General features: G+C 46.9%; 1 protein-coding gene across 1 annotated transcript in view; it reads right to left on the bottom strand.

Moving 5' to 3' along the window:
* The window catches only part of PTPRJ (protein tyrosine phosphatase receptor type J), a 55,242-nt gene extending 38,164 nt beyond the window's left edge, over nt 1-17,078 (bottom strand). The window contains exon 1 of the mRNA XM_088525697.1: nt 17,028-17,078. Coding sequence (XP_088381823.1) covers nt 17,028-17,078 — 51 coding nt within the window. The remainder of the gene's footprint in view (nt 1-17,027) is intronic.
* Nucleotides 17,079-26,332: the final 9,254 nt, after the last annotated feature.

Consider the following 26,332-nt stretch of genomic DNA (forward strand, 5'->3'; position numbering starts at 1 on the left):
CCTTGTCATTAACTCGCAGGACAGAGAGCTGCCCAGCAGGCACCGCTCGTGAGGATTAAGGGGGGCAGGAGGTTAGTTGGGAGGAATTTACCAGGGCAGGGGGTGGGGGGGGACTTCTTCCATGTAATTAGTAACAGAGTCCGCCCTCTGCTCTACAGCTGAAAATTCAAGCAAGAAAAGCAAACACAGAGCAAAGCTAGTGTTTCCAAATTAGCCTGCAGCTCTTCTAGCTATTTATTAACTTTCATACATATTAACCAAACAATCAAAAAGAGAGTGGCTCACTCAGCCCCTGCAAAAAGTAAATAAAGAAAACGGTGGATTCAGGAGCACCACCAAAACTGAGCAGGAGAGGCACAGCCCTCCATGAACACAGGCAGTTGACAGCACGGGGACGGATCCTTCCTATGGCCCTGGGGTCACAGAGACAGCAAACGCGCACTGACCCCAAGCAACAATTTTGTCTGAACCTTCCTATTCTATTTTACCATCATGCAAAGCTTGAGCGTTACAGCCTCAATGCTAGATATAGTCCTAACCAGAGAGGCACCAGGTGACACCAAGCAAAAACACCTAGGTGCCACTATGTCCTAAAAACTTCACAGGCAGTGTGCCTCTCACTTCTGCTTGGAAGAAGCCGGACTACTGAAAAAGGACTAAAAACCAAGCGAGTGAAGTGCAATTCCAGGCTCCTGACACGTGAGCCTGTAAGACTGCCTGTCTGCAACGCAACCCGCTGCCTCCAAAGCGGGGCCTCCAAGGTTTCAGCGAGACTTGGCCAGCGCAGGTTTGACTTGGGCAGCTCTGAGGGCTTGGATTTTGCCCCAGGGAAGTGCCTGGGGCCCAAAGCAAGTTCGGGGGAGCCCGCAGCACCTCAGCAAGGTGCCAGCTCCCCAAGGGAGGAAGTGGGAGAGCTGGGAGCTCCCCGTACCAGGGAGACGGCAGTGGATGGGGCGGGAGCAGAGCAGCGCTTCACTGCAGCCCCAGCCCCACAAAAACATGGCAGGTGCCCCAGCGCCTCACCCCCAAAGAGGGCCTTCATTCTACAAGCAATGAAAGAGGGGCAAAGCCAGGCCTACGAAGCACAAACCTTCTGTTGTGACCCCCAAAGTGAGGCATAGTCTATAAAAGACAAACTAAAATGGACAGAGCAATGGACCTTTCACTCCTCTTAATTCATTTCTCTCCTTTAAGTCAGTGCACTGTTATTACCCTCGCCATGAGATTGTAACACTGAAGTTTTTCAGCTTGACGGCAAAATCATGTAGTGTCCATCCATCGCCAATAATAGCCATAGCAAGACAATGAACCCTATTGAGGCATCTAATAAGGGCAGATAGTCATTTGCATAGTACATTTTCTGAGACTCTCTGTAATACAACATCTCAAAGACTCAATTCAGACTATTCTCCTTTCCCACAGACATTAAGAAAAAGATTCTTTTTACTAGAAAAAGTAACAATGACCCTTCCCATAATAGGAGAAAGTACAAGATGGGATTTTCCCGCCTATGATGGGTGCACATTTTTGCCTGTATATTTTTGCTTTTTGTAACACCCCACACGTCCTTTTCACCTCTGCTGTGGTTCGGATGCTCGAGTGCATTTCTAGCGCTGCTCCGGCACAGGCCGCCCGTTGGGATCCCCACCCAGCAGCTCATGCAAATCCCATCTCAGATTCTTCCACAGCAGTTTTTTACTTCAGCTCTCCCCATTTTCCACTCCTCTGTGACTCACAGACTTGTGATTTGCGGGAACAACCCGGGACACGGCCGGATCTGTGGACGTGCCGGCCTGCCTACGAGTGCCCTGGTTTGGGGTGAGCTCTGCAATTCAGTGTTGGGTGAACCTGACAAATCGCTTCCTCTTTGCAAAGGCCCTGAACACAGCACAAGCGCACAGAGAGTGTTCTGCCTGGCACCCGTCCGCTCAAATAACACCTCCGAACACTGCTGTAAACGCAGCGGGAATGACTACGTCCTTCCTCCTCCTCTTAGTCCTTCTGCTTTCCCCTCTTCCCGTCAATAGCTGCGGACTTTGACACTGCCGTATTTGGCGCACACGCTTTCAGCGGAGGCCGTAGGCCGCCTCGGCCCCACGACACGGGGCAGGCGAGCGGGACGCAGTGGCGGCCCCGGCCCATGTGGCAAGGAAGGTCAGCGGGCAGGGAGAGAAAGTCTCCTCACAACAGCCCCAGCGAGGAACAGCGCTTCGCTCTTTGTCCGAGTTTCTGATTTTATCAGATTATGCCACAGTGTTAACATTGTTTATGGCCTTATTTTGTGTCTGTGAATCACTCGCTCCCAGAGCCTCTTCCTCCACCCCGGTTTATAAATAGCACTGCGCACAGAACGGAGTTTGTGAAGCAAAGGAGACTTGCCGAAGCAAAATAACGTATACCAAGCTGACAAAAATCTTTCTAAAAGCCTTTCTCACTTATTTATAGCGCTGGCGAGACACACACATTCCCACATTCTGGAAACCCCGCAGGTCAGTATCTCCATTGCTCATTCACAAACAATCCTGCTAATAAAATAATCCCTCTGGTTACAAGTGAACTTATTCCCAAGCACACTGCTTCTTGGCACATCCCTTCCGAAAAGAAATGTTTCAAGATAAATGATACTATATACTTATGATATGCGGAGGCAAAATATGCCTAATCCATGATGAGAAGATATCAGGACATTATTTATTCATCTAGAGACCCTGACTTTGCATCCAACCTCTTGAGGGTAGATCAGTCAGGATAAGTTGTCCGTGACGTGAATTTCCAAAGATTTTCTTCGATGAAATCGCAGCCTCTGTTGCTAGCGTGAGGACTTTTTAAGTCAAGTTCCTCTGCACGACCCGACAACTCCCTCTTGTCTCCAGAAACCATATGCCTGCGAGGGGAAGTTCACAGTGCTATCACCCAGATAACAACGTGGACTGAGAGATATCTGGCCAAAAGGTTCAGAGATCAGTTTCCCAGAGCCCGATGCACACAGCGAGGGCCGAGCCAGCACAGAGCCAACCATCCGCCTCCGCAGAGACCCCAACCACCACGGCCCGGCGCTGGCGGCACCCGGACTCTGCAGAGGGGCTGGCTGGGATCCCCTACCCGTAGCAATTGCCAGGAGTATTTAGAGGATGGAGATGGGGAAGCCAGTTAACTCCGACGGCACTCCCGCAGGCGAAAAGCCAGTGGTGCCAGGAGACCTCCGCTCTCAAACAAAATAAACCCGGTGCTTACTAGGGAGCTTCTCCGGGGACAAAAAGTGACACTGCTTATGTGCAGTTGTACTAAATACATCTCAGTTTGAGCCACAGTTGTAGCCCAAGAGACATAAAACTGTATCAGTCCCACAATCACACAAAACCAGCCCCTTCAGAAACGGAGCCCCTACACAGGAACCCAAACCCACTGACCCCAAAGCACCAGGTTCCAGGTTAGTCATCAAGTAGGCAGTCCTAGAGCTGCCCTTCATCCCACCCCAGCCACAGGGCCTCGCTGGCCGTGTCCATCACTCTGTGAACGGCTGCCACGCGGCAAAAGGCCACTTTCCATGAAGACCCATTTGATTTTTCCACTGGTGGCAGAGATATGGGGAGACAGCAAGGGATTTCACTTGCCAGTGCAAGGACACCCTATCTGGACCAACCCACCAAAACACAGGATCCAAGGAAGTAATAAGGTCACTTCTGCCCACACAAACTCCATCAAGTAGCTTAAGTGAAAGCATCCAAATGCTGTTTCCCTAGTCTACTGCGTTTGTTTTGCTTTGGTTTAACCTGCAGTTAATCACATGATTATCTGCCAGTTGAGTGGTTCCTTAATGACCTGTATAGGTTAAAGCATCTTTTAAAAATATTCCTCTTTAAATGCAAAAGACTAGCAAAACAGTCCTTGCAAATGCATATTCTGGAAACAGTTAAATGTATTAATATTGCAGCACTACTTTGTTATTTTGTAGACTCAATAAAAATGAACAAAAACTGTTTATAATTTCAAAAAAAAAAAGGGGGAAAGAAAAGAAAAAGAAATACCAATGCCTGGAAAATATCACAGTAAGTTTGGACATCTTTTAAGCCAAGTACATGTCATCTTTTATTCTTCTACTGCTTATCTCAATGCACAGTTCCTTTTCCTTTAGCAAAAAACTATGCCGCTTTCAAACAATACTTGATGCTAAGCAAATAAAATTAAATACCAAATCAAATTACTTTGGACAAAAGGCTCATTTCTTCTCTCTGGTTCTATATTAACAGAAACACATAGGAATATAGTATATGTATATAAACACATACATACACATGTGCGTATTTAGTCACATACATACATAAACATGTACGTAGGTGAGCAGGTTAGCATTCCTAAAAGTATCATATTCTCTTATAATTAAACTAAAGCTGACTAGTATTAATGATGCCTTTGTGCAGAATGAGGAAATTAATGGGGTCAACTTGCAAATAGCAGCACTAAAACTCAGAAAATCTGCATGTTATTTGTTCCATCAATCCACCGCATCCCTTCAAATCCTCATGCCCTGCTTTCTCCATTTATGAATAGAAATATTCCCTGAAGGCTCAATACATTAATCTTTATGTCTTTACTGTGACTCTAAATCACTGACCCTGGGAATTACAGAAGTAATACGTAACCTATTCCTTCAGTATGAGGCTGCTAGCAGTGGTAGCAACCTTTGGTAGCAACCCTGACTGTCATTGCAGAGACATCTCCAGGGTCATGGAACACGAGTGGAATATCACTCCGGATGCTAACAGCAACGGGCATCTCCCACACAACTTCTCAGCCACGTGCAGAAAAGGGACAACTTCACACCAGGGAGGAAGGAGAGTTGGCCAGAGCCAACTGAGAAGGTTTCGATTTCAACTAAAACACCCCCCTCCTCCTAGGCAAGCTAAGTAAATACAAACTAAAATAAACTATTCAGAGACATATTTACACAAAAATGAAGACAGGCATGACAGAAGAAGCTGCAACATACACCACATGCAACTAAAAGCCAAGTTCTGCAACAAATACTATGTCACACGGCTGCACAAATATATATTCCGCCCCTGCCACCACTGCACTTACCTGCAACTACCATTTGGGGAGTCCACCTAACAAAAACCTCAGCTGAGCTGGAGATCAAGGGGAAAGGAGGCACTGGTAAAAAGAACCGCACTTATTTTCAGAGATGGTCCTTTAGAAAGGAGAAATTATGCTGTGAAATTTCATATGGATAAAAATGCCAAAATATGAAAAATAGCCCATGTTTCTACGATAACATGCAATGGGGAATAGCATATAAGATTGCGGGAAAGATTTGTAACCCTTCCAGGAAGGATTTGCAATCAAAATGGGTGCCAAACTTTAATTATGAGGATATAGAGAAGGGAGAAGTAGGAAGAAGTAGGAGCTTCCTAACTGGAGACCTCTTTCCAGTTGCTTGTAACTTAGCTCAAGTGCCTCCATTTAGAGAGAAATTTTCAAGACTGAGTGCCAGCTAAATACATTTATTCACTGAATATATTTACTTATTTATTAATCCAGTTCCCCTTCCGCAGCTTGTAGACCCTCACACTTTTCCACAACATTCTAAAGTCTGGCAAGACGCAGGCAGAAGCAATTGGGCTCCAAGCCCCAACACCATCCTTGGGAAAGGGGCAGATTAAAGCCAAACGAGCAGCTTGAGCTCTGGCATTTCCTAAGTTTTGCTTGATGGATTTTGCAGTCTGAGGAATGTTCCCCAGGTACAGCTTGGACACCTTAAAATAACACAAATGCAGGTACCCTTAAACAGAGGCTGCCTTCATATGCATTTCTGCAACCCTGCACAGTGCTCCCGTACTCCAAGCTGGGGGACTCTGAGCACTACCTGGAAGAGGGGGAACAAAGAGTAAAGTCCTGGACCTCCTCCTAGGATTAGTTGCATGGTAGAGCGACGACTTCTCAACTTTCACAGGGCAGCAGATCAATGACATGGTCTCTTTTCGTCTTAAGCTCCCAGATGACCACGACTTTGACCGCTAGCAGATCCTGATAATTATCAGCTCCAACTGATAATAATAAGCAGCCTCCAAGCCCCATGTAGGCAGAGCCCACAAGGTGAATAACAGCTGGCTAGAAAGGCCTCCTGCCAGTGTTCAGCAGCATCCAAACTACAGGCGACCATGTCCTATTATCACAGCTGTCAACTGTGCAAAGAGCTGTGGTGGGAGGGCGAACACTACCCCTCTCTCATTTCAGGAAGGGATGTCTCATCCCAAAAGGATCTAATTAAAAAGAAAGGGAGGGGGACTGGTCAGTTTTACTTCAGAGATGAATATTCAGTCCTCCACAACAAACCAGTATGTACTTGGGCGCTGCTTCAGCGGCTGATATGAACACTGTTAGCTCGTGCAGGCTGCAGGCATCTTGCTCATCACGCACACACTGTTTACTCATCACCCTTCCCAAAGAACTACTTCCTTTTCCTTAGAAGCTCCTGCCCCTGCTTTCGGTTTTGTCGAGATGGACATGATGAAACAGTGCTGACTCCCCAGACTCAACAAGCCTCTCCAATGCTGTCTTTTCCATGCCCTTCTCAGCTGTCCCCGCACACAGTTCTCATTTTGCTTCCTTCATTGCATAAAGCAGGGACAGGGACATGTCGCATCCAAGTCCTCCGAACACTGCCGCAGCCACAGGCTGCCCTAAGATCACTTACGGCACTACAGAACACTCAGAAACGAGCGGTGGGCTTGGAGTTTTTCCAGTAACATTTGCTGGGCAAAGGTAGCAAGCAACCAGGTTTGTTTTGGTTATGCACAGCATGTGTGATCTGGGGCTTGAGCAGCCTGATAATAACAACTTAAAAGCAAACACTCTCTTAGCATTTCAGTATCACTGGTGCTATCTTTGCCCATGATCTCTCCACAGAATCTTCAGCCTCATGACACCTCCTCACAGCTCTGGAGTCCAGCTCGCTCATGGAATCTCCAGTCCTGAAGCGCCCTTGCTGCCCTGCGCCTGAGGAGCCTGAGGAGCCGTTCCACAGTGTGAACCTTCCCCAGGTGCCGCTCCTGCCATGGAGCAAGAGCTGCTGTCCTGTTAGGCGCCTGCTTTCATCACCCTCCCACTGCCTCTTCCAGAGCACTCGAGGGATTCACCACAGGCTGCCCTGTGTCTAGAGGCCTCGCAGCACACGAGCCCGGTCACCCATCTGCGCCTGCTGTAAGGAAAGCCTTTCCTAGCTGCAAGCCCACCAAGAATTAACTGATTCACTGAAAGAAGAAAGGGACAAGACCCCACAACTCAGCTTTTGTCTGATTTATAACCCATTCATGGCCATAAAGAAGGAATACTGTATTTGCAACATACAGGAAGTCATGTGAGGGAAGCTTTTTTCCCCTGCAGCCCTCCTTTTCGGCACAGTCAGCAGGCAGGAGGCAATCCTAGTGCAGCCAGATGTGGAAAGGCGCTCTCTTCACTTCCTAAGCACACCTGGCAACTGAGAAGGACTTTATTACAAGCCAGTGCCAAAGGTCCTAACCCCACTGAGGTCGGACTACCATGTACAAGCACAGCCTCCCACAGGATTTACAGCCTGCAGGTCAGGTGACAAATGGTGCAACAGGGAGGCCTGTCTGAAGAGGAGATACCAGGGGCAGCAGCAGGAGGCTACTTTGATCAGCGGCCCCATGAAACCGTGGCTGGTTTCCGAAGGTTAGAGAATTGCCCCAAGAGCCTGGGCAGCCTTACTTGTATGCAGGGGAGTGTGTAAAGCTGGACCTGGTGAGCTGCCAGCATGCAGCTGGAAATCGCAAGCTCTTCGCGTGTTACCAGCGGGTCCAGCTGACGGAAGGAGAAGATTTGCATCTTGCTTCCTCACAGGCAGTACAGACAAATGCAAAAGGCAAAGTGCAGTGCTGGAACACCCTGCCCGGCCTCCAGCACAACAAGCAGCTCCCCTCCCCGCACAGATCTCGGCAGCACGAGAGAGGACGATGTTTTCAGGTGACAGGGTTCTCCTGTGGCTCATCCTAAAACCTCTCAGTCATTGGCAGATTCCTCACAATCCTAGCAAGACTTCAGAAGTCCTGCAGACTCCCTGGAAGGTGAAACAGGAAACATTTCACTTCAGGACAGAAAGTAGGAGGAAGCCTTTGCTCAGAAAGGATGTTAAGTTTGGTAGCAGCCTGTCCCCTATCTTTCTAGAGAGGAAGAGGCCCATCAGATGACCAGTTTTCATTTTGAATCTCAGATTAATGTAGCCAAAATGACCTCTGAACCGATATGAAGACTGTTGCGACAAATTGCACATGTGGCAATGGCTTGGAATAGCCCTCTGTGCGTGAGATGACTAGTTTCCTTCTCCTTATTTTTAATCCCTCCTTTAAAAGGACCTCAGTTTTCATTCAGAAGGGAGCAGAAACAGCCTGGAGCAAGCAACGCTATAAGAGAGCCAACAAGTCATCTGCAGCAACTGCTTTTGGCACAGCTAAGTGCTGCAGCTCATTATTCTTCTTACCTCGAATCGGAGTGGGAAAGTAGATAAATGAAACCAGAAACTGTGACAGGTGGCATGAATGGCCTTAAACATAGGAAGAATCACTGTACACAGTGCTCACAGGTCAAATCGCAACTGCACTGCAGAGAACTGTGTGCCTCAGCGTAACTCACAGGGCGAGGTGGAGGTTGTCAGAGGCGACTGCCTGCCTGCTAATGGCAGGGCAAGCAGGCAACGTGCCCGCTGGGCTCACGGAGGGGCTGCTCTGCACAGCACCCAGAACCGCTCACGGGGGAACGGCAGCTCCTTCCTGCAAGGAAACAACGCGAGCAAACGGAAGGCAGAAACGGTGCTTTTGCTGGCTGCTCAGAACCTAGATATTTAGAAGAAAACTTTTTCATTTACATCACTTAAAAGCAGTTCCCATCAGCTGCGCAGCAGAGCTCTACCCTCCTTTACCAGGATATCACGAGGGTGAAGGAGAAGGAAGCGTGAGCTGTGCAATAAATAATTACCAGCCCTTTTGGCCTCCTATCACTTCTCCTGCAGTGTGTGCTTCTCACGCTGAACCGGGAAATAGCTCAACACATGAGCTCCAAGGACGAAGACTGACTCAGAAGACAAAAGTTAAATACCAGTTAAACCGCATGCCATAGGCCTGTCTCGTGGCATTGGGAAGTGAACGCTGCTTAAAGCGGTTCCAGATATTGCATCCACCTGCAAATATTTGCTGCTGGCTACAGCTTGGCACATGCACGCTCGCTAGCGGTGCCAGTGCTTTGCAAAATATTGTAGACAAGGAAGAAAAAACAAAATTTGCTTAATGCAGAGTACAATAAAGTCATTATATCCTTCAATATGAAAATGATATATTGCCTGGCTTGGGGTGTGTTTTCTTTCTGAGTTACATGATTATGAAGTTAGTTAAGGGCAGAACTGTTTTTTTTTCCCAAAATTCTTAAGGTTTCAAATTTGTGAATATATAAAACCCAATTACCGGCTTCTTTAATGTGGATATCTTACTCTGAGTGTAGAGCAGACAGCAGAAATTATGATCTGAGAAACTGCACCCTTGCTTACAACAAAAGCACACAAACAATTATACTTTCATTGTACAGTCTTAAATACACATTTATAAAAAGCCCTAAAAGATTAATATTTTAGATTAACTACCTTTCAGTAGTAATGAAAAAAAAACATTATAACTGGAGAAAGAAAGAGAAGGCATCAGGATAGAAACACACACACATGGCACTGGAGGATTACGTTTGCCATTAACAGGTGATCTTGCAAAGAAATAGCTGAACACTTGGGAACAATATTTCATCTGTAATTGTGAAGGCAGAAAAAGGCCATTTTCAAAATGACCTCAACACACAAAAGTAGTGGTTGGATTTTCTCTGAGCTGATGAGCTTTCCTATTCTCAAGTTTCTCCTCCTAATTTGAAATTTTCCAAAGGTAAGTCCTTGATAACTTACAACGAAAAATTTTCTTCTTGTTAAAAAGGACACAGACCAGCACTATTAAGATTTCTTATATAGACACACAATTACCTGCATTGTTTTGGTGAGTAAAGAACAAAGGGTCAACAGATCTCATTCCAGATTTAATAGTCTTGTCCTTCCCTATAATTACATTTCAAGATTTAACTTCAGTTCAGATACATTCCTAATACCAATGTCTCCCAATTCTTTGTATTTACTTTGAGATATTTGCAATTACTTTAACCTGGATGTGGCAATACATTTAATTTATAAATGATTCACTCAAGTGACTATGTTCAATTTAACAGTTCTGATAAAGCCTGCTGTTTCAGCTGGTTGCAAGAAGAGTTTTAAAACTAGTAAAAGGTTTATGAGAAATACTGGATAGTCTATTATTCACTTTTAAAAAATGCGCAACAACAATCACACATGAAAACCTTCCCAATTTTTTTCTTCCACCTCTAAAACTTCTCTAAAAATAGAATTTCCACAAACCGCAGAGAGAGATTAAAAAGGAAAGTATTTTTGTTATGCAGATCTTAACTCTGCCTCTTTATCTCAAGTCATCATGTGTCAGCCTCCTTTCTTCAGCTGTCAGATACAGCATCTATGTCTTAGAAATGCCAGGTTGAAGACACCAGACGTGTGTCTGCGGTGCCCACAGCACACCAGGCAAAAGGCCAGCCTGACCTCAAAGACAAGCTGCTTATTTCTCCCTCGTGCTCAGATGGAAGGGACAGCACCAAGCAGGTGAATTCCCCACTCTCCCTCACACACTCTTATGCAAAAATAACCCAAAAGCATCAGCTTCCCCAGAGAAAGGGCTGACTCTTGGGTTTTTAATACAGATTATAAATACTCCATAAAGGAAATTGAGGCTACACTTCTCACGTTTCTCCTTTACAAAAAGGATATAAATCCATAGATGGCAAAACCATCACCAGATGTGTTGACTGGGCATTAGTTTTCCATCAGAATGATGACCAGAAGAAACATTGATACTGAGTGGCAAGGCTAGCATTAGACGAAGTGGCTGATCCCACGAGAAGACCAAAAGAACCCTCAGAGATCTAGAAAGCAAAGTCCATGAAGTAATAGCCTACTAATATCTCCCCAAATCTATCCATTTATGAATGGGAAGTGACAGTATGTGCACGGTCAAGAAGACACTAGAATTTCTGTGTCTCTTCGTGATGGATAGATATAATAAAACAAAAGTTGATGGTCTAAAAGGACCTCACAAATAATCGCCCTTCACTTCATCTCCCTCTTGCTCTCAAGCATTTTGAAGCATACAAGGTCCTGCAGAATCAGAGAGAGCAATCACAAGCCTGCCCACGGAGGAAGGAAAACCCCCGCTGCTGCTAAGCACCTGTATTAAAACAATACAGTTTTGCATATAGAAATTTGACGCCGGCCGCAGCCACCCGTTTTTTCCCTCTGCACTCGTTTTCATAAGAGTAGCACATTTTGATGCCCGAGAGCGCACCGAAACCGCCGCGCGCCTGACGCCGTCCCGGAGCGATGGCGAGGTGGAGTCAGCCTCTTGCGACGGCCCCGCACCGCCCTGCCGCGGCCGTGACACAACCCCCAGGTCACGCTGCTCCGCGGGTCGGAGGGTGGCCGGGGAGCCCTGTGCTGCCTCAGGGCGGTCACGCAGCCCAAGCCTGAGGAGACCCAGTCCCCTTCCTGGCCTTGACAAGCAGAAGCAGGGGCACGGAGGATGCGTTTGGATCCCTCAGGACAGCCCAGACGCAGGTCCCAGTGCGCAGGGCCACACTGCGCTTCTGCAAAGCTTGATTTACATCTCTTAAGGAACAGCCCCAAGCGGGGAGATTCAATCCAGCTCCATGCAAACTCACAGACATAGATCGAGTGCAGTGCAGCCAGAAGACAGTAAAAGATTAATCTGAAAACACACTGCATAACAGAGCCGACAGTGTTTGCTCTGTCATGAAATCCCAACTAATGAGCGCTCCTGGGCACCAGGTTGCCCCTCACCTGGGCTCATACTAAAGCTCTAGACCCTATGTTCAAGTCTTGCCTTGACTTCATAGGCTCAGAAGCACAAGTTTCTCATCTTAAAGGGGGGCAGTGTAAAGGGGAATTAACACAAGTTATTCCTTATACTTGATCCTTGTCCCATGTCAGTGTGTTGCACAGAGCAAAGACACAACAGGCCTAAGGCATGCAGACAGCATTTTCCTGCACACCACAAAACCAAACCAACCAACCAACAAACCATGAGGTCTTTCAAGTAAACAAAACAAAAGAAACCAACACTCTCTCAAAAGCGACCTAAGGCCTAAAACAGAAGCTGAGGTGCAGCATAAACTAAGAATTTGCACATATTGGGAACTAAAGTCACACAAGATATTTCCTTTACCCATTCAGCTTGGCCATAACCATATAAAACACAATGAAAAGGTTGTTTGTTTCACACCAAGCAAACAAGAGTCAGAAAAAGAATATAAAAACGAAACAAGAGCAAGCAGGTGTGTAGTACCCAGTAGAAAATCATTTCCTGGCGTTGGCCAGGGCAGCTTTAAGGTAGTCCTTCAGTAGCCACTTCTCCCCAAAGGCGGCCTCCTCTCAGACAGAGGCCTTGGTCCTCTGGGAGCATCACTGAAGCCCAAATCAGTTACAAAGGTGCGGCGAGATGGTAGGTGCCACCACCCTCCCCTTGCCTCGCTGCAGCCAGAGGCACAACTTCTGCTCCCAGGCCCTGACAGAAGCGCCGCTTCCTCTTCGCCCATTAGGTTTCTACAGGTGGAGCTGTGGCTTCCATATGTTGCCCTTCAAGTTTCAGGAACATCACGGTGGGACAAGAGCGATGACTCTTGATGTGGGTTTCTGATGTCAATGGACTCTTCCAAATCAAGGTGAAACTAAGAAATTGAACTTTCAGCTCTTTCAGTGACATTGCAAATACCTATGACATTTTGGAAAGATGCTGGCATTATGCTGCGTTGCGCTGCCTTTCCCCTGAACACCCATCAACAGCCAGGAAGATCCCTGAGCAACACTGGGAGCTTCTCAATCCAGTTGTTCCTGGACCACATGCATGTGTCCATTCTTTGCTGGATTACAGAAATACCTTCCCCACTTAATCTTGGATTTGCTCCTGGAATTTAGAATTAATAGCCTCAGGAGGCCTGTGTATGTGCAGATACATTTGGGAACAGCTGGAAAACACTTAGAAGAAAGTCTTAGTACAGGCTTCCAGACTAGCGCATCCATTCTGTTCTCCTCCACCACATGCCCGATCATTTTCCTCCTCCCTACGTGTTGCTTTCTAATGTTTCACATTAGCACATGTTCACCTACACTTAGTTCCCCCCTCAAATCCTTCAAGTCCTCCCCTGCACTGTCATCTCCTGCTGAAAGGTAAATTCCTATCAAAGGCTCCCTTTTTAGGCGAGGTTGCCTTTCACTCTCCCCTTCTTATGTAGCAGTAAGCTCTCCTCCTAGAGGAAATGAATCCAGCTCCTCCTACACTTCCAGGGACCTCTCATGATGTTCAAGGTACTGTTTACATTCAAATTTGGGAGTCTAACAAAAAGCAGCCATGTCAGGCTAACAACCAGCTGTGCAGCCCTGACTGTTTTAACAGCTTTTTTCTCCTTTGCTCATATCAGGAATCCTCTTTTAAGAAAGTAAATAACTGCCTTTCCCTGCTCCCTACTCCCCCTCAAAACATGACCTAAGGCAGGTTTCATCCCTTTAAACATCAACCTCCCAATTCCCAAACACTCTCTACCGCTGTTGGAGTGCTCACCCTACGCTACACTGTAATTCTAGTAGGAAGAAGGAAGTGCACAAATTAAAATTATATGGATTAGTAAAAGCCAGCCCTGCACAACAAACAACCAAAGATTTTAAAACGGTAGCAATTTCTCTCTGTCATATTTAGTAACTCCAACCAAAAAAATTTACATGCCATGAAAATCCTCAACAAAGACTCGCATGTAGCTCACATAATTGAGGAAGTACTAATAATAGCGTGGCTGTTTGCACAGACAACATTTCCACTGTGGGCCTGAATTCTGATCTCAAATAAGCAGAAGAAGATATTTGTTGTGTACTGCTGGCTGGAGTCGAAAATCCAAGCCCTGGAAGCCATGTACATGTGCAGCAACAGCCAGTGGGTCCATGCAGCTACGGCAGCGCCATGCAGCAACCATCAACTCAGGGTACGTTGGAAATAAGGCATTTGTGAAATATCAGAGAACATGTTTTTGGTATCTGTTTCTTGTTTTGAACCACTTTAACAGAAGTTGCAGTTCTGCAGAAGAGCAAAAGTGTTCACACTTCAGCATCAACTGTTTGTCATCACAGCAAATAATTGGTCCTGACAGATGAGGCGTGGATTTCACAAGTGTCTTTTGACACAAGATCAGTGACGCTCCCACCTGCCTTTCTAACGGCAGCTCTTCAGGGGCTTATCCCAGAAGCATATTTACAGCAGCAGCAAGGAAGGGTCTTCCCCTCCCCACAAAAACTTCATTTTTAAAAAAAAAGCTCTAAACAAGTCATATGTTACATCTATGCTAGCAAGTATTTGCTACATAATTTTGCTAAACGATATTTATTTTTAACACACTTTCTTCTATGTGATGAAGTTTACATAGAATAATTTTGCAACCCCAAATTTAGTATATCGTACAAGAGAAGAACAAGCAAGGAGCATTAGCAATGGCCATTAACTGACATACACACGTGCCAAGCCCATAGTTAAATATAGTAGTTTGCATTTAATCTCCTCAGTCAGAAATTCAGACTAGCAATTAAGGCATAAAACTATATAATAAATTCGGGCAGTATCAGTAGGAGTTCTGTGCAGGGAATAAGCTGCAAGAACAGGCCATTAGGTCCACACAAAAGGCATCGCTGTCCCTCAGTGGCAAGAGAAGCACAAAAGGACTGGAGATGAAGAGCATTACTTTTGAACAGTGGATATTATCTTGCCCTGCCACTAACAGGACCTTTTGCAAGTCACTAGTTCCCATCAAAACACATAGGAAATCTGCCTCAAAGCTTCCAGCCATGCCCACTGCCTTGTAATCCACAGAGGAAAAGAAAAAATGGGGAAGATGCCCATCCTTGAGCGGAGGTACCGGGGAGGGATCAGCTGCCTCTCGCGCACCGCGGGGCCTGCGTGACGCACCAGTTCCACCGCGCCAGGTGCCTCCTGCTCCCGCGCCAGCAACACAGCCCGTGCAGAGCTGCCAGCCCCAGCCCCGCTGCGCGCTCCTGGGCGGGCACTATCTGCTGTGACCAGCGTGAAGAAACCACCGCGGAAACACAAGGCAACTGCCCCCTGCTAGATGTCCTCTTGCTTTGAGGGAACAAGACCACATGAAAGCTCTTTGGAACAGGCAGCAAGAATGTAACAGAAAGAGCAACCATCCCCTCCAAGCTAGGCTTTATTTTGCATCCTTATTGCTGGCACCAAGGGCTTACGCAAACTTAACTTGTTTTCCCACACAAGTTACTCACCTACCACAAAGAGCACAATGAAATTTTGTGCTTTCAGAGGGGCAGAATCAAGCAGTCAATGAGAACTCTGTCTTACTCCACCAGGGATTTCATCAGTTATCTTCTCCTGTCCCTGTGGATCCAAACAAGTGCCCCAATGTTCAAACCTTCACAAAAGGCTGACCAGGAGCCACCTTCACTCACTCCTAACACAGGTCTTCACACTCACACGTGCATCTCAAGTCCCAGTAGAGGAACACGGGTGCACATTGCAGCTGGGACTAAAAGCCTCAACATTTTCAGCCCCCGACACTGTCCTCCCTGAAATTTCCAGCTGAGGAAAATCCACACTCCCTGAAGCCACAAGCTGCCCCAAACCTGCAACTCTGTGAGCTGGGTCTGAGAACACATGGACCAGCTCTTGGGCTCTCCGAGACAATGGCACCTACCTGAGGGTCACACCAGGAGGCACTGGGTGTGTGGCAGAAACCCAACAACAGGTAAGGCTAACTGCATGGAACTGAAAGGAGGTTTTCACATTTTTTAAAAGAACTGCTATTATTTATCACACCAGTCACCAGTTAAGAGCCAGACTTTCAGGACAAGTACATCATTATGCCACCAAATTTGATGCCCTACTTAGGAAGAAAAACTACAAACAACAGATGTCATGGTTGGCAAATGCTCACATGAAAACTCTTCTTTTTTAAGGAAGAGAAGTCAGTTTAAGACCCAAGTAGGCGCAAGGCTCCCACTGTCTGGAGAAGCTTGTAAGGCCCGACTGAAGGACAATCCAGGCCTGCCCTTAGCATTCCCAAAATGCAAGAATCCTTTGGTTCTTGAGCTAGTCATTGCTCTTACTCAGAGCATAAGATTTTGAAACACAGCCTTGGTGCATTAGCAAACACAGAGAACTACAAACACTGCGAAGAACACAAAACTGACCAAGATACGGAGAAGGAAGCAAAGCCTTGCAATAATCACTAACCATCACGGCAAGCCAGGCCCAAGGTAAGATTGGCGAAAAGTACTGTTAAAAATACAGAGCAGGGACGCAGCTGTCCTCTAAGCCTCAGGACGAGCTGAAGCGCAGACCGCGGAGCACTGCCGCGGAAGGAGGCTGCGGGTACCTCGCCGCGCACCGCCAGGCGCTCGCGCTGCGGTGGCAGCACCTCGCCGGGCAGAGCGGCCGAGCGGGCATTTCTGGAAGGGAAAGTTCCGCGCGCCCCGACCCCCCGGCGCCCGCGGCAGCCTCGACGAGCGGGGAGAGCCCTGCCCGCGCGCCCCGGGCGCTCACCTGGCACGCGCTCCCGCTGACATCACCGCCGCGCGGGAGGCGGTGGAGGCCGCCGCTCGCCGCCCTCCGCCCTCCGCAGCGCGGCTCCCCCGCGGGCCGCCCCGCGAGGGCTGCGCGCCACAAGGCGGGCAGGCGCGGCCCGCGCAGCGGGGCCCGCGCATGGGGGCGCCCCGGCCGCTCACACCTGCGCGGGCCTCCGCGCCGCGCGGGCAGGTGTCGCCGCGAGCCGCGCGCGGGCAGAGCCGCCCGTGTCCCCCCGCGGCGCAGCGCGGCGCGTGGCGGCCCTACCTGTGCGAGCAGCAGCAGCCGGAGCGCGCGGGGCTGGGGCAGCCGCCTCATGGTGGCGGAGCGCGCTGCCCGCTGCGCGCACGGCCGCTCAGCGCGGAGACATGGCCGGGCTGCGCGCCCCGCGCCCCCGCCGCCCGGCCCGGCCCGGCCCGGCCCGCCCCGCCGCCCGCGCCCCGCCCCTGCACCGCCCGCCCGCGCGCGCGCGCCCCCTAGCGCCGCAGCCGCGCCCGCCGCCGCCCGCCCGCGCGCGCGCGGCCCAGCCCGGCCCGGCCCAGCCCGGGCCGGCCGGCGGGGCCATCCCCGGGAAGCGGCGCCGGCCCCCGGGAGTCGCGCGGCCTCCGCGGGGCCCCGTCCGGACCGGGGCGGCGGTTCCTCCGCCGAGCGCCTCCTGCCCCCGCGGGGCGCAGGCCGGTTGTGTCGCTGTCACCGGTCAGGGCATGGCTCTGTTGAACCCCTCACGTGCACAGTCTGTTGCACTGCATTCAGTTTTCCTCCCTCCTGGATATGGAGGAGAAAAACGGGACAGGCTCGCACAGCGTTGCCTTCACTCACAGAATGGCAGCCTTCCACTTCTCAGAGGTTTGAGTCCTCCCTCCCCCTCTTGCCAGAGCCTCCAAAACACAAGCACAGCCCAAGGGCACCAACAGTTGCTGCAAGAGCTCAAGGGGAGACGCATGAGAGTGTAGGGGCACTCAAACCACCTTGGGATGCTGAGGCTCCTAGTCTGAGCCACAGAGACCCTGGGGGGGCTTCCCTCCACATCAGTGGGAGTTGGAGAAGATGAATACTTTAGAAAAGTGTATTTAATTAGATAAAGTGCTTGACTTAACTCCATTCGTTGCAAGACATCTCTGTTGTTGACCAGCTGAGCATCCCACCTGGCAAGCCACACAGCTGCCCAAGGCCTTGCCGGCTGCAGAAAACAGTCACACAGGGGTAACTTCTCCCCATCAAGCCCTGCAATGAGGAAATGGCAGCTGAGCCTACACCCAGAGCCTACACCTCAGTTGCCAAACTGCGGTTCCTGCCCAGGTGAGGTTTCACTTGCTTCTAAAATACAGCCGCTCTGCAGCAGAGTATTTCTAGGACTATAGAATTACTTCAAGGCTTATTTTTAATTATAACTTTATGAATCGTGGCATTGTCATCAGCAGGATTTCTTACACTGTGAGGTTAACCTGGCACAGGGACAGTTTCGGAGGTGTGCTGGTGTTTTAGCCTACACATTTCCCTCCCTGATTGTCACTGACCTCCTTTCCAGAGCCACTTCCTGGGCGCAGGGAGCCGGCCATCAGTGACACAGCTCCCTCCTTCAGTCCCAACAGAGTCATTGCGATTCCGGACACTTGAGCAGACTCAGATAGCAGAAGGAAGTGACCAAACTATGAAAAGACAAGAAACACAAGGTACTAAAGAGTGTAATTCTTTTGTAATGTAAAATACAAATGCAATTTCCATTTGAATTTTTTTATTCAAAAAAAAAAAAGCTTAGCAATCAAACTTTTTTTTTTTTTTTAATGTACTGCTTCCTATGAAATGTTTGCCTCCCCAGAGAATTGTTTAAAACTATTTTGCTTATTTTGGTTAGATTTGAGAGCTCTGTGGAGGAAGACAAATTGATAGCCCTCTTGGATCAACATCTCCACTCTTTATAATAAGCTCTGGTAGAGCGCTAGCCATGCAGACCTCAGGGAAGAGCTGGATGGCAGAGAACTGTGTCTCATGGCGGAATTAAGGACTTCACATGCTGAAACTGGAAAAGAGAAATTAACCCCAAATTTTGAAAATCTTCCAGGTGTTACCCATTCAGCAGCAATAACCATCACAATGTGAATAATTCCCTGGAAATTAGAGGCTCAGGGTTGGATATGGAACCACAGGCTCTTCACAGCCTGTTACTAGCCTGCTGGAAATTCCCTGTATTACAACTGCTGTTGCCTAATTGTTTCTATAGTAGAGTTTTGTTTATTCGACAGGCTTTTATTAAAGCTATATATGCGACAGGATTATAAATCCAGGTAGGTTTTGCTCCTGGGCTAAAGCTTCTACTTCACTTTCATCTAGAAGTTAACCTATGCATCTGAGTCATAAAACTTCATGAAAAGGAGGCGTCAGAGAGAAACGTTTCCGCATCCTTATAATGGAGTTGCTGAACAAGAGGCCGGAGTTCAGAAGTGGCCTTGGGCTCTTGCACACAAATCCAAGAGGAATGCCTACTGCTTATGGTTGCTCTGCTCATGCTCCAGGCAGAGAGAAAGGGGAGACTCCAAACATACAGTGACCCAAAGATGTCCAAATGGAGCAATCATCCTGCACGACAAGATCTTTCTTTGCAATTAAATAATTATAGTTTCTTAAAAAAATAGCACAGCTATATTTAACTGCATACCACAGCCAGCTTCCATCGCAATAGCATCTTCTCAAGAGTTATTCACAGTTTCATTCATTGGCTCACTGTGCAGTGTCAGCCAAAAAAGACATCAAATTGTTGGGCACCACCAGGAGGGCTGTTAGGAGTGACACCGAGTGACTCCTCCTGCCACTACGTAAAACCCAGCTGCACTCACATCCACCACCACTGACAGATGCAGATCTGCTTTCAGCACCTCAAGAGAGGCCTAACAGGCTAAGAGGAGGTGCAGAGAAGGGTAGTTAAAATGATTTTTTTGTTTATTTTTAAACATAACAGCAAGTTTCTGGAATCTGTATTCACAGCGCATTTTAAACAGTATGAGCAGTTTGAAAAAGGGGTTTGACGAATTTATGGGCAACAAGTCCATAAACAAGGAGCAGGCAGAAATGACTCCTAGCCTCCCTAATCAATGACTGTGGATGCTGAGGGTGGACCTCAGATAGAGGCCGGGTCTGTGTGCTCTTCCAGAACAGCATCTCCCCGTGGTGCTGCTGGAGACTGGGCTGATAGATCCATCACTGGTCTGTCCCAGCAGGACCTTTCTTAGTTTTTAACAATAGCAACCTCCAAAACAGAACCTCATTATATGGAGTACTGCATAAGTACCTAGCAATAAATGGGACTGCATCAGTTTGTCCTGTATGTAGGCAAGATGGGTAAAGGAGTGGAAGAAGTAGGTGTTATTAGCCCCATTTTCAGGAGAGGCAACACTCTGCAGTATGATTTCAGACTCTGGCCCTGAAAGTGCCATGTCTTGATAGCAGAAGGGGCTTTTTATACAAAAGTAAAAAACAGAACAAAAATTGGTACAAACGCTCTGGTTGAAATGTTCTTATTTGAAGTGGAAGATCACAGCATGCATTTCAGAGTCTCTACTTGAGCTCATCACAGTAAATACTGGACATTAAATTAGAAATTCTCTTCCAAAGCAAAACAGTCCCTGGAAAGGAAAATGTTACTCTCACAGAAAGAGAAGTAGTGAATGTCATTGTGAGTGCAGCGGTTTCCTGGGGGAGTCCAGCTGTTAACCTAAGATGAAGAAGTTACAGCAGACGCTACGCTAGCCTTGTTTGCAGGCTCAGTGGGAAATAGAGACCCCTGTATTTAGCACCATGCCTAGGGGTGGGACTGGTATTAGGCTAAAAGGTCTTAGGAGGTAGGTGAGGGTCTACCCTAGTTTCTGCTGGTTTAAGCTCACAGCAGCCTGTAGTTGCAGGAGGTCCGGGCTGGGGACTAGCACGTGGCATTTTAACACGCTGAAGCATTTTAACACTTGGCTTTCTGTCAGGCTTCCCACAAGGACTTCAAGGTGTACTGAGCTGCATCCAATAAATGGTAAAACCAAAGCTGACAGGATACTTATATCCCTACTGCTACCATGTGTCACTTTTTGTAAGAAAAGGAAGTTTAATTTCTGTCCTGGTTAGGCCAGGGTTTGGAGGGTTGTAATTTGACTGAGGAGGCGGTAAAAGTTTGTGTTGGGTTTGTTGTGGTGATGGATAGAAAATAGAGCAAACTGGAAATGAGCTTTTGTCCGAGTGCTTTTTATTACTTAACTTTTAACAGGACTTCAAAGTACAATAACTGAAACTCTCTTTCGGAGGTGGGGAACACCTTCAACCAATATACTAAGCAAATTCAGTGGCCAGTTTCCTCTGTGTGGGAGAGCATATAGGTGGGTGGGGGGAATATTTTTACACAATAATTGAAAGGAAAATATGCATTAAGAAAACCACAAACTAGCACACTTAGAAACCTCTGTAGCACCTGAACTACTTTCAACATGACAGAATATTTTTGTAAGTGACTCGAGTTTGAACAGACACCAGCCTTTCAAACAGGATGTCTGAGATGCAACAATGAATTAACTCAGTTTTAGCGTGAGTAGGGAAGACATCCTCATCCTACAGCTTCTCATGAATACACAGTCCCACCGGTACAATGCATAAGCATTTTCTCAGCATAAAAACTTGGTGGAATCACTTTCATCATCGGTTAAAGGTGTGGGAAAAACTCTCCCGAGAATGACAGCACACAGTCCAAGTAGAAAAGGGGAGTAGCACTAGGCTAATTTACAAGCTTGTATTGCCAGAGCAATGGCTGAGGCTACCTAATGGTGAAGTCACCTGCCGAGTCCAAACTGGCAGGTCTGCATGTGGCTCTGGTCCCTACTCATGGGGCAGCAGGAAAGAGCCTGTGGCTCTCCAGAAGCCCCATCTGTCATGGTCTCCTGTGACAAATTCTGCCACCTCTAAGTGCTGCAGCCCTAAGAACCCTGCCAGTAAAGCCATGACTCCATGACCTCATCTGCAAAACCACAGCTGACTTGAACAGGGCCAAGGTTTCCATATCCCTACTGCTACAGATGGCAGTTCAAATCCCAGAATGACAGATACCAATGTTAATACATTGCACAAGCATGTACATGCATGAGCATTGCACAAGAAGGAAGACGTTAAAAGGTCTGCCAAAGATCTTTGACAAAATTACTGAACCTCTTTTTACCTCTCCTCCCTTCTTTCAACATTGCAAATTTGAGGGAGGAGGGTTAAGACTACTAGCCTTTTATAGCATCTTTAGCTCATCTCCCCCCCAGTATATATACAATAATGGTGAGGAAGGATGCAAAATCCTTGAGGAAGGATACAAAACAAAAACCCCATCAGCTGACATCCCAGCTACACTCCCCAGTTCCGAATTTGCATCCTGAACTTGCAATTCTGATGCTTGGTGATGCACTGTTCATTTACTTGTCGTGTCTGACTGGAAATGATGTTTTGGCAATAGCCTGCTATTTACTGTGCACCACAGCCCTAAACACCCTGCAGGACACACTTGGGCTTAGCTAGCCAAATTTTTATGCTGGCCTCTTAAATCTCAATGAGAGCTGACTGCCTAGCTTGCTTATATCCCTTTCAAAAATTCTACGTATTTTTAGATAACTCCATTAAATATCTATTTTTAAGGAATTCTCTGCTACCTATGGCTTGAAATGTCATTGCTAACCATCTACCCAATACTACCAGCAAAAGCTCTTATACTCACTAAACTCCAGCTGAAATAGAGAGAGAGAAAAATAAAAAGCATTAACAAAGCATTGCAGTTGTCATTCCTCCATCTTTTGATACTGTGCATTTGCATAAGAATAAAAATGAGACACCAGCAGTTTGCATTTTGGATTAACTGTTCTAGTCTGAGGTGCTTCGACCCGCAAGTCCTCAGTTAAACAACAGGCTTTTCTCAACAGTGCTTCTATTCCTCAAGAAACCAAGAGCCGAGAAGTCAAGAAAGCCACATCAACCACTAACAACCACCCGCATAGGAAGTGTGGATCCATTTAAAGACTGATAAATGAGACAGAAACTACTTCAGTAGGTACTCACCAGCAAGAGTCCAAGTTAATTTTACAGCTGTTCATCAGCTTAAAGATGTTGAGTGAAGAATCTGTTCTCTTAAAATGAGAAAACAATCAAAAAACCCCATTTGCTTAAAAATCCTATCCTTCCCAAGTGCATTTAAGCAGATACAGGCTCTTGCTCCAGCATGTGAATGGTCCCCCTCATTCTAACCTCTCACACCTTAACTTCTGCCTAGACAGCAGCTTTGCAGTATATGAAAACAAGCAATCAGCCAGTTGATATTTTCATTCCTGTCTTCTTGTTAATTTCTGCAGAGCAGGGTGCCTCTGATGCAAGCTAGTGGAGGAGGGAAACAGCACTATAGACTGCATTTTCTGCTGAAAAAAATGTGGTTTTGTCCTATGTTCTAGTGCCTGTGAGTGACTGACTAAGAAGCTGTAGCTCTCATGTTTGAGGTCAGCGCAGAGCAAGCAGGTAACTCCCAGTGCATGTGATATATCTCATCTTACGATGCTATACAACACATTTAAATTAGCCATATCACTGTAAAAACACCCCTTTGGGGCATAAAATAACTTGGTAGTGGCCAGGGAGATAGAAGGTGTGGAGAGAACAGAATGTGTTGGGGGAGAACCAGTATCAGGATCACAGCCCAAAACTGCTTCATTGCTCCACAACGCTCAAAACTACCAGGTGATACCAAAGCAAAGAAAGAGGAAAAAGGTTTGAAGCAGCTGACCAGGAATATAAATCACATCATCCCTAACCTCAACATGAAAGCAGCTGCTCAAACAAAGGGAAACACGGAAACTAGTTTAGCTTTTCCTCTTTGGAGGAGCATTACTGCTGCAGCCTCCCCAGCCTAAACATGAAAGGAGAAGGACCATCTGGGGCTGCAAGTGCTGCAGAAACAACCATAAATGCATCACAAGGGCTTCCCGTCAGCCTCTGCTCTCCCTTCCACACACCAGGCTGCTCTGAGGCAGAGGCTTTCTGCAAGGCCTGCTCTTCTTTCTCAGACATCAGTTGCTTTGTCCCCATGAAAGTTTTAATTTTCATTTGGGACCCAGACAGGTAACCTGTAGGTGCAAGATGGTATGTCCTTTCAGGAAACTTCTGATCCCTGGAGAATTGAAAAGCAGGAGATAAAAGAAGATGTGCTTGGGCTTCTTGGTGATTATCAGAGGGATTCATTATGGAGCATTTGCCCAATTAATTCATTGCCTATATTCAGCATAATTAATCTAGGGAATAAACCTGATTACATTTCTCCCCTTTTGCAAAGCATAATCTTCCTGCACTAGAACTCAAGCTTGTTTTACTATTAATACATGGTTTGGTGAGATAAATAAATAGGATCCAATTTAATTTGTTTAAATGAGTGGCCTTGGTATCAATCTTATGTAGTCAATTAGCCAGCTCTGATCATAGAGGAATTATTTATCTCCAGAAAGCAGTAAGTCTCCATCTAAAGAGGGTAAAAAAAAATCAAAGTGGTGTTAAAATCATAATTATTTCGATCTCAGTAATCTAAAGATTCTGATTAATTAACAAAGCTTCTTTTTTGCTGCTTTCTTCATAAAGAAGTCCTAAAGTTTTGGCTTGACCAGGCCCAGAAGGATATGAGGGTTAATACCAATTGCTGACTACATGCCCTTTGGAAGTTACAATTTTTGAGTGAGCTTTATAGTTAAAACAGCCCATTAAATTTTTCTTTAAGCACATATTTACCTGTTTATCTAAATGCCTTTGATTTTGTGCAGTAATTCCTCCCTTTCTTACAGAAACTGATCTTTTTGCTGTGTCTTATTGGAGTTTGGCATCCAGCACACAGAAGTTCCCTAAGCAAAAGGCTGAGGGTGGAAGCCCAGACATGCATAGGCATAACAGGAGGAATAGGTAGGGGCAGAAACAGAAGAGGCTGACAACCTATTTAGCTCTCAGTGGCGGCACTGTTGCCTTCTAGGGGGTTGTTGCCAAGTAGATCCTCCAAATCCTCTCCCCTTCCCACTTACATGAAATGTGGGCCACGTTAGTTACTAGCTACAGAGCTGCATGTTTTAGCTCTGAGACCTTTACTGCTTCATTCAGGTTCCAGCAAAATTAGCTGGAAGGCAACTGTCTCCTAACTGAGAACTGTTCTCTCGGGGTGCCCTACCTGTCCCTGTCAGCTAGACATAGCCTGTTTTCAAAGATACCTGATGAGTTGCAAAACTAGTAAGAAAAAGTTAGGAGCAGCCTAAAGTCAAACTCTGATCTTGCTTCCATCCCACTCTGGTTCCAGTGAACTCAAATTATCTAAATTCATTTCACTATACCAAGTTCAGCAGCACTGCCACCTTTAGCAGTTTGTCTGCAAACCTTCAGAGAGTTGTTCTCTTTTTGTTCTTTCCTTCCTCCTCCCTCCAGAATCTGCATCTCCAGATTCTGTAGTTGCATCACAAGCAAGGAAGACTCACAGCTTTTCTCTAAAAGGTAATATGACTGGATCCTTCTACAGTGCTGAAAAAAGTTGGAAATATGACCTAGGAACTGTCTAAAGGATTACAAGCCAGTGTTTGAAGAAAACAAGCAAACAAAACAACCCATGTTTTCTTAAAGCTGATTTCATGATCTCCAAACTCCTGGCACCATCAGAATAAAAAGTCTGGTTTATAGGGAGCTTTTGATACTTCAGAAACTACAGACCTCTGTAGAGATCCAGTCCTCTGTCATCTCTGCTTTCAGTGTGTAACTGAACATTCAAGACACATAGGGTGAAGAAAGAGCACCTTGAAAGCCTAAACTCTTGCCACTGCAAAAGCCCTTCAGCATCTGAATCTTCGACCCTAAAGGCCTGCCTTGGCTAGACAGTGCTGTTTAGACAAGGAAAGTCTACCCAGGTGCTTTTAATTATTAGGAAATAGTTTCCCAGAAATAGCTTGCCGGCTGTTTGCCAGATCTATTTCTTCCGGCAGGAAAAGCTAAATGTAAACCCCCAGCACTTCATAACAGAGCACAGAAGTCTCCCTCTGAGAAGAGCAGGGCTCTGCAAAGACTGCACCCTTTTCTCTCACAAAAAGCCCACTCTCCCTCGTCAGCGGAACAAGCCCACGCTCCTCACCCCACACTGCTACGAGTCTGCAGGCAGCTTCACGCTGTGAGAGACACTGCGCTCCTGAGGGGCCTGAGCCACCACCGGAGACAGAGCTACTGCTCAGGGCTTGTAAGGGAAAGCAGAAGCTCTCAGGAAAGACTTGTCAAGCCCTTAAACATCCCCTAAAAAGATGATTGCCTACAAGTGATATCAAGGCAAAAATAGGACTCACCTGAAAGTGATAGAGGTGTCAATCATTCACCTTCAAAGGACGCCTGGGAGAGGGATTTGCTCTTTTTTTCCCTCTCCTTCTGTCAGTTCTGGTTTTGTTTGTTTGTTTCTCCCCCCGCCCCTTCTCCTCTCAAAACCTGCTATTAAGGTCATTGCCAGATTTGTTTTAACTTCAAAACTACTTTTTACTTAGTGGCAGCATGCCCACTGATGGCAAAGATATGGG

This window comes from Tinamus guttatus, unplaced genomic scaffold (assembly GCF_059628265.1).
Source record: "Tinamus guttatus ecotype Peru unplaced genomic scaffold, ASM5962826v1 Tinamus_guttatus_pri_ptg000240l, whole genome shotgun sequence".
In the NCBI taxonomy this organism is placed as follows: domain Eukaryota; kingdom Metazoa; phylum Chordata; class Aves; order Tinamiformes; family Tinamidae; genus Tinamus; species Tinamus guttatus.